The sequence below is a fragment of the Schistocerca piceifrons genome, chromosome 3 (assembly GCF_021461385.2).
Source record: "Schistocerca piceifrons isolate TAMUIC-IGC-003096 chromosome 3, iqSchPice1.1, whole genome shotgun sequence".
In the NCBI taxonomy this organism is placed as follows: Eukaryota; Metazoa; Arthropoda; class Insecta; order Orthoptera; family Acrididae; genus Schistocerca; species Schistocerca piceifrons.
The window spans coordinates 779,897,699-779,906,708 of NC_060140.1; the positions used below are offsets into that span (position 1 = coordinate 779,897,699).

The 9,010-nt window shown below is 39.6% G+C and overlaps 1 protein-coding gene across 1 annotated transcript in view; it reads right to left on the reverse strand.

Annotated features, from left to right (window-relative positions):
• LOC124787764 (Werner syndrome ATP-dependent helicase-like) overlaps positions 1–8,942 on the reverse strand; it is a 247,402-nt gene extending 238,460 nt beyond the window's left edge. Inside the window, exon 1 of the mRNA XM_047254645.1 lies at positions 8,631–8,942. Within this exon, the coding sequence (XP_047110601.1) occupies positions 8,631–8,735 (105 nt within the window). The 5' untranslated portion in view covers positions 8,736–8,942. The remainder of the gene's footprint in view (positions 1–8,630) is intronic.
• Between the last annotated feature and the right edge of the window lie 68 nt (positions 8,943–9,010).

The following is a 9,010-nucleotide window of genomic DNA, read 5'->3' on the forward strand; positions in this document are numbered from 1 at the left end:
AATCGGCACTTGGCATCAGCAAAGTGAATGGGGGTGAGTAATCAGCCCTCCAGCCTAAACATAAGCCATTTCATTCCCTGGGATACCCATACAACTTGGGATCCAGAGAAAAATAGCCGAGTAGTCAGTATGACTAAATACAGTGACAAGACCATGAACAGCAGGGACCACAGGGTAATAACATCAATCCACGCATTGAATCATCACATATTAAAACATGTTCAAGGGAGGCCTATTTTTTTTTAAAAAAAAAGGGGGGGGGGTGGAGAGCTTTGTTAATGACTATTAACTCCGCGTAGAAACATTACATATTCCTGGCAACAAATGTTGTTCCTGACCACCAAGGGATGTAAGAGCATTTCTATTTTATTCATGGTTTTAGAGCTGTAAGTCTAGAAGAGGGCAACATCCTGAGACTCCTCAAGAACTGAATGTAACAGATACGTAAGTTCAAGGGGCAACAGAGACTTCAGGACCTTGAAATAGATTCCAATGGATGGCTTGAGCACCAACCATGGGGGAGGGGGGCGGGGAGGGGGGTGGGCACATAAGAAAACACGGGGAGCGATTCCAGAGAGGAGAGGCAAAGATCCTGGCAGAAGGCTGTGAGGTGCATTCGGTAATCCCACCTGACGGCATGTATCAGGAGGTTGATGGACCTCATATGCAAAAAGAATGGCACAGTTTTAATGATAGGTAATTTTCAAATGGCGATTGCATAGGTAACAGCAGAACTGAAGAGGTAAGATCCTGATTTGGCAAGTAGACTCTTTATGGGACTAGTCTAGAAGGCATCAGTGGGCAGACAAACTCCCACAATGATTGGCAGGGTTTAGCAATTTCAAAGCCGAAGGTTTGTTCCAGCCACACACCTGGCAAATATATTCCAGCCAGGATGAGAGCAGGACCCAATAAATAAGAATAGCACGATCTGCACCACAAGAGGTGGTGGCAATGAAGCACAGAATTAAGCTTCTTCTTTAATATTATATGTGGTGATGCATGTGTTGACGTACACTTCCATACCAAGCACAGCCAGGATAATGGCAGAACAGGCTTATAGCTGGTACACAGCAAACAATTTAACCCTTAATTTTACACACAGTCACATATTAAATATCACAAAGAGAAAGAAAGTCTGTTCAGAAGCCAAATTGCATTTTAAGAATTTTTAACATTGTGTAGCCCTGTCAGCAACTGTGATAATTAAACATATAACACGTCAGCCTCAGTTGCAAATAGAAACCAATCTTTATCTAGGTTTCAGCAAAAATAATTTGGCCTTCTTCAGAAGCTATTGACACTAAACTATTACACGCCAAAGTTTGGCCATGTCAAGTGTAAAACTATAGCACCGTAGTACCCAGTCATAAATCTACATTACTTAGCCGACGAGAAACAGCAGGCCTCAAAATTGCATTACTGCTGACAGATACATTTGAAAGAAAAGAAACTAAGAAATGATCATGTTTTGAACTCTGCAATTAGAATTCACAGTTTTGGACAAATTTTATTTCATTTAAAAAAGATAGCACGTTTCAGCTTGACACAGAGCATGCATATCTGTTAATCCAATTGATTAAAAATTACATAATAAATAATTGGTGAAAGTTACAAATCTTGACATTGACGGCACTGGTGGGAGATGCAATGATAGTTCCTAAAAGAGCAAATATTTAGCAACAGTAAATAAATGTCAGAAAGCAAAGCAGTTGTTGTTGTGGTCTTCAGTCCCAAGACTGGTTTGATGCAGCTCTCCATGCTACTCTACCCTGTGCCAGCTTCTTCATCTCCCAGTACCTAGTGCAACCTACATCCTTCTGAATCTGTTTAGTGTATTAAATTTTCTAACCTACCTGCCCAATTAAGGGATTTGACATTCCACGCTCCGATCCATAGAATGCCAGTTTTCTTTCTCCTGATAACAACGTCCTCCTGAATAGTCCCCGCCCAGAGATCCGAATGGGGGACTATTTTACTTCCGGAATATTTTAACCAAGAGGATGCCATCATCACTTATCCATACAGTAAAGCTGCATGCCTTTGCGAAAAATTACGGCCATAGTTTCCCCTTGCTTTCAGCCGTTTGCAGTACCAGCACAGCAAGGCCGTTTTGGTTAGTGTTACAGGGCCAGATCAGTCAATCATCCAAACTGTTGCCCCTGCAACTACTGAAAAGGCTGCTGCCCCTCTTCAGGAACCACACATTTGTCTGGCCTTTCAACAGATACCCCTCCGTTGTGGTTGCACCTATGGTACGGCTACCTGTATCGCTGAAGCACCCAAGCCTCCCCACCAACGGCAAGGTCCATGGTTCATGGGGGGAAAGCAAAGTTAAAAGCAATTATATGTAAAAATCATATTTAGTAAACCAATGTAAGAAAATGTAGAGTAATTGGTAGCTTCTGAGCATAAAAACACGTGAACTGATTACATATAAAAATGAACATATGTTAAAAATAGTACCAGCAATGTAAATTATGCCTCAAAGCAAAAAGAATAACAGTTAAATTATATGCAAAATAAACAAAAGTATGTCATGTAGGTGGCTGTCAGAGGTTGATTCACTCCACAGGCAGTCCATCAGCTTGTAGTAGACACAGAATGGTGGGTCCATCAGTTCCACTGTACTAGGAGCCACCGGCCTGTGTTGATATACACTGAGGTGACAAAAGTCATGGGATACCTGCTCCTAATATCGTGTCAGACCTCTTTCTGCCCAGCGTAGTGCAACAGCTTGGCATGACGTGGACTCAATAAGTCTCCTGCAAGAACACTAAGCCATGCTGCCAATAATTGTGAAAGTGTTGCCAGTGCAGGATTTTGTGCATGAACTGACCTCTCGATTATGTCTCATAAATGTTCAATGGAATTCATATTGGGCAATCTGTGTGGCCAAATCATCCACTAAAACTGTGCAGAATGTTCTTCAAACCAGTCACAAACAACTGTGGCCCTGTGACACAGTGCTTTATCCTCCATAAAAATTCCATCATTGTTTGGGAACATGAAGCTCATGAATGGCTACAAATGGTCCCCAAGTAGTCGAACATAAGCATTTCTCAATGGCCGGCTCAGTTGGACGAGAGAACCCAGTCCATTCCACATAAACATAGCCTACACCATTATGGAGGCACCACCAGCTTGTACAGTGCCTTGTCGACAACTTGGGTCTGCATCACATTCGAATCCTACTGTCAGCTCTTACCAACTGATATTGGGACTCATCTGACTAGATCACAGTTTTCCAGTCACCTAGGGTACAAGCAATATGGTCACGAACCCATGAGAAGTGCTGGAGGCAATGATATCCTGTTAGCACAGGTGTTCACATTTGTCGTCTGCTGCTGTAGCCCATTAACAACAAATCTTGCAATACTGTCCTAACAGGTATGTTCGTCATAGAGCCCACACTGATTTCTGCAGCTATTTCATGCAGTGTTACTTGTCTGATAGCACTGATAACTCTACATGAACACAACTGCTCTTGGTCGTTAAATGAAGGCCGCTGCGTTGTAAATGGTGAGAAGTAATGCTTGAAATTTGGTATTCTCGGCACACTTTCAGCATTGTGAATCTCAAAATATTGAATTCCCTAACAATTCCCAAAATGAAATGTCCCATAGGTCTAGCTCAAACTAAAATTCCCAATTCAAAGTCTGTTAATTCCTGCTGTGTGACCATAATCACACCTCAAACCTTTTCATGCGAATCACCTGAGTACAAATGACAGCTCAGCCAATGGAATGCTCTTTTGTAGTTTGTGTACACTGTACTATCACCATCTATATCTGTGCATATCACTATCCCACAACTTATGTCACTCTGTGTATGCAAACTGTATGGTTGATGCCACCACTGACAAGCTGCTCTAGTATGGGGACGTACACGTACGACAGGAACAAAACTATGACTAAATACAACTGTACTATAATGAATTTGTGGCTGAGTTACCCCCTCTTCTAACAACAATCTATCACAAATACCTAAAACATAAAACCGTGCCCAGCAGCTGGAAGACAGCACAGGTTACACCCATTTACCATAAGAGTAATAGAAGTGATCCACAAAACTACCATCCAATATCCTTGACATCAATTTGTTGTAGAACATATTATGAAGTGTTCTCGACAAATCCAATATGTGCTGCTGGTAAAATATCAGTAGATTGATAATTATTTCAAAAAATATTGATATATATCGGTGATATTTTTTCACTTGATATATTGATATCAAAATTGCAATATCAAATTCTGACATATTATATAGTTTTTTACCAATTTTCAGCAAGTATTTGAAATTGTAATATAACATAATTTTACTCCTACTGTGTGAAGGAGTCTTAGTACTTTTTGAGTTTTCATCATGTCCAATCTTTCTCTCCGACTGTGTGAAGCAAACATATGTGCAGGGGGGTGGGCAGAGATGTGTCAGGCGAAAAGCTGAAGTAATTGGCACTCAGTGCTAATGCAAAACTAAAAAAACAAGGAAGTCAACATGAAGTGTTCTTGACAAATCCAATATGTGACGAAACCAAACGATGGACCCATCGGACACCTTTTATTTTGCCACTTACATGCAGTTACCACTGTCAGCAAAGTGGTTTTCTCCAAGCATGAATGTGCATTGTTTTCCTTTCAATTCTTGCTCCAAGGGGGTAAGCAGGTTGCTAGTTTGGTGATGTACAGACTATCTAATAATAAACCAATACTTAAATATACAGTTCTAAAACCGCAGTATATTTACAGTGTGAAGTCTATATTTTTATGGGCCAATATTTTTTTTCCATTGATACACTGATACTTTTTCTCGATACATCAAGACCCTATGATATTTTTTTAAATATTGATATATCAGATTCTCGATATTTTTGAAAATACCAACAGTCCTAGCTCAAATATAATGAGATATCTCAAACAGAATGACCTCCACACAAACCAGCATGGATACTGAAAACACCGATCACATAAAATCCAACTCAAACTTTTCTCACATGACATTCCAAAAGCTTTGTATCAAGGCAGTCAGATAGAAGCAGTATTTCTCGATTTCCGAAAAGTGTGTGACTCAGTATCACATCCATGCTTAATTTCAAAGGTACGATCATACAGGGTACCATGAGAAATTTGTGACTGGAATGAGGACTATTTTAGTAGGAAGGACGCAGCATGTTATCTTACATGAAGAGTCATCATCAGATGCAGAAGTGATTTCGGGTGTGCTCCAGGGAAGTGTATTGTGGCCTTTGCTGCTCATGTTGTATATTAATGATCTTGCAGACTACATTACTATTAATGTCAGAGTTTTTGCAGATGATGCAGCTGTCCTTAGTACAGTACTTCACGAAAGAAGCTGTGTAAACATTCAGCCAGTTCTTCATTAGAATTCAAACTGATGCAGAGATTGGCAACTTGCTTTAAATGCTCAGAAATGTAAAACTATGCTCTTCACAAAAGAAAAAAAACACAGTATTCTATGACTATCATATCAATGAGTCACAGTTGGAATTGGCCAACTCCTACAAATACCTGGGTGCAATGTTTTGTAGGGACATGAAATCAAATGATCACATAATCTCAGCCATGGGAAACCAGAGTGTAAGACTTTGGTTTATTGATAGAATACTGGGAAAATGTTATCAGTCTACAAAGGAGATTATTTACAAATCACTCCTGCAACCCATTCTGGAACAATGCTGAAGTGTGTGGGACCCATACCAAATACTACCACCCAGTGGTATTGAGGTTTTACTTCTGAAGAAGGACTTTGCCTAAAAGTTGAAAATAGTTCTGATGTATTTCATTGTGCCTGTCTGCTACTCTATGCCTCCACTATGTTGTTAGTAGCAATCTATACTTTCCATCCTTGGCTTTCCAATGTTTAACAATCACACAGTCACAGGTAATTCAGGACATAGGATTCACTTATTGACAGGGTAGTGTAATAATAATGTTAGGCCATAAAGGAGACTCCATACAAAACTTTTGTAAGCCCCTTTTTCGAATACTGGTGAAGAGTCTGGAACTCGTGCCAAAGAGAACCAACAGGGGATGTTGCACATATTCAAAGACAAGCAGCACACATCGTCAAAGTTTTGTTTTAGTCACGGGAGAGTATAAATAAAATGCTGAAAAACCTGAGCTAATAAAAACTTGAAGAACAGAACGTGAAGACTCATAACTATGCTTCACACTCTACGTATCACTCCCATAGGGGCCACAAAGACATTAGATAATTACAGGATGTACATGGTGATTTATGCAGGCATTCTGTCCCCCTTCCATATGCGATTAAAATGCGAAGAAATGTGGTGCACCGAGCAAGGTGGCGCAAGGGTTAGACACTGGACTCGCATTCGGAAGGTCAACAGTTCAATCACGCGTCCGGCCTTCCTGATTTAGGTTTTCCGTGATTTCCCTAAATCGCTCCAGGCAAATGCCGGGATGGTTCCTTTCAAAGGGCAAGGCCGACTTCCTTCCCCGTCCTTCCCTGATCCGATGACCTCACTGTCTGGTCTCCTTCCCCAAAACAACCCCCCCCCCCCCCAAATGTGGTGCCAATGCAGGCTTTTGGTCACTTCTGTGACACTCTCCCATGCGTTAATGAAACCTCTGGCCATTTGTACTGCTCCTCTTTGTATACATTCAACATCCTCCTTTAGTCCTATTTGTTGTGTGTCCCAAACACTTGAGCCATATCCTAGAATGGGTCACACAAGTGTTTTGTAAGCAATATCATTTGTACACTGACAGTATTTTCCCACTATCCCACCAATGAATCCAAATCTGCCACCTGACTTAACGTTTGACAGAGTCAAGAAATCATTCCATTTCAAATACCTACAAACTGTTAGAACTAGATATTTTTATGAGCTGACTCATTTCAATTTAGACTGACTGAAGGTCAAGTCAATGAGGCGTAGCATGTCTGAAACAGATTGTGTTTACAGAGGGCATGTTGGAGTAAGCAGTTGCACATTCAAGTGTGGGATGTTAATGTATCTAAATTGTTTGTGCGTAATGTTAGTGCGGGACTGGACTTTGTGTGTTATTCTATGATGTGGAAGTATCTCTGTTATACTGTGTAAGTATAACTGTTCTCCTGTGAGTTAATGTCAAATGAAATAAATATTCGATTCCAATTGTGGGTCAATCCATGTGAAGTGATCCAATGGTGCTTGTTTGACCATTTTTTAATATTTTGATTTTTTTTTATATGTGATTACCCTATAACTGAGAATTTCAAAACAGGTTTTTAAAAAATTTTACCTTGCATGTTACTGAATGGCAGCTATTTTTATCAGAAAGCACATTACGGTTTTTCAATTTGGAGACATTACCATTAATTTGAATATCTCTGCACTGGGTTAAGTTATAACATTGACATAATTATTTCTAGAAAAGTCTCCTCTACAACATTGCTTATACCCTAAATTCAAAACTAACCAGTCAACATGACCTCCAAAGTTTGATATTGAAAATTTAGAAAATCCACTTTCTAGGGCCAAAAATAACAATCAAGGAGTGATTTATCAGAGTCTACTTTTTTCCCCTCTAACTAGATGTCAAACTACTTGACTTATTTTTAGAGCAAATGTTTCCTTAATTTTTACAAATTCCTCGAAATTTGAAAAATCTTTATTTTTTGTTAAGTTTGGAGCTAGTTATCTCTCGTGGGTATACAAATTTGATTTTCGCATATTTTGTACACCTATATGATAGTAAAGTACTGTAAAAATTTCAGCATTGATATTTGAGTGAAAAAAAGAAATGAATTTTTGAAAATGAGAAAATAATTCGCGTTATGCTACAATTGATTTTATGGTTGTTGCCTAGTTAAATGGCCTGTATCCTTTGAAGTGGAACATCTGAAACTGGTGTTCAGCATCTACAGCCCCCTGGTTTGTTTCACACTTATTCTCCAGTTCATCTATGAAGTATAACCTTTTAAGCAGCAGTGGTCAGCACACTGGACTCTCATCCCGGAAGACAAGGGTTCAAATCCGCGTCCGGCCAAACTGATTTATGTTTTCCGTGATTTCCCTAAATCGCTTCAGGCAAATGCTGGGATGATTCCTTTGAAAGCGCATAGCCGACTTCCTTCCCTAATCCGATGGGACCGATTTTCTCGCTGTTTGGTCCCCTCCCTCGAATCAACCAAGTCACATTAACCAGCATCAATTAAAATCTAAACACGATATGAAGGATTAAAGTAAAATCAACCTAAAGATAGGTGTAATTGGTGATTTCTTTATTGTCACAACCAGTTTCGCACCATTAAACTAGCATCCTCAGGTGAAAACTGTCATATTACCCCACCATAACGGCCCCATCGTTCTTAGTCAAGCACCAAAGCGCTATTCAATGCAACGAAACCGGTTGTGACAAACAAATCACCAATTACAGATGCCTGACAATTCATATTACTTTTATTCATTACAAAGTTTAACAGCTTTGGCTACCCGCATTGCAAAGTTCTATCTAAACACGGTAAATAGTTCCCATACAAACAATCTCAAAGTACTGGTACTCTATACAAGTGGGCACACTTCAAAATATGTTAGTAAAATTGCCGTTCTATGTAGAATAACATCTTCACAATTATGATTTCAATGATGTCACTGCACATACCTGGAGCACTGAGCTTCCACAAGATTTCTGACAGTTTTCAAGATCGCCATCAAGTGATATCCCAGTCAAATCAGCTTGTTTGTCAACAGAAGGTGAACGAAACATATTTACAATCTCTCTCTCCTGAGACACCCACCTATTTGAAGCGCCTCTCAAATATCATCAAAACAAAACATGACAAAGATCATCAGGATTATTGTGTAGATACCATGTTCGTACAGTTGCTATCGATGTCTAGATACCCATTTTAACTAATTTACTCAGACGCGACATATTTCTTACAGTTAAATGCTGGAACAATATAATCGTATGACGTAAACTTTAATAATTGCTAAATTTAGATTGCAGTGACACCCAGCTTATGGTGTAACTGGTTTTCG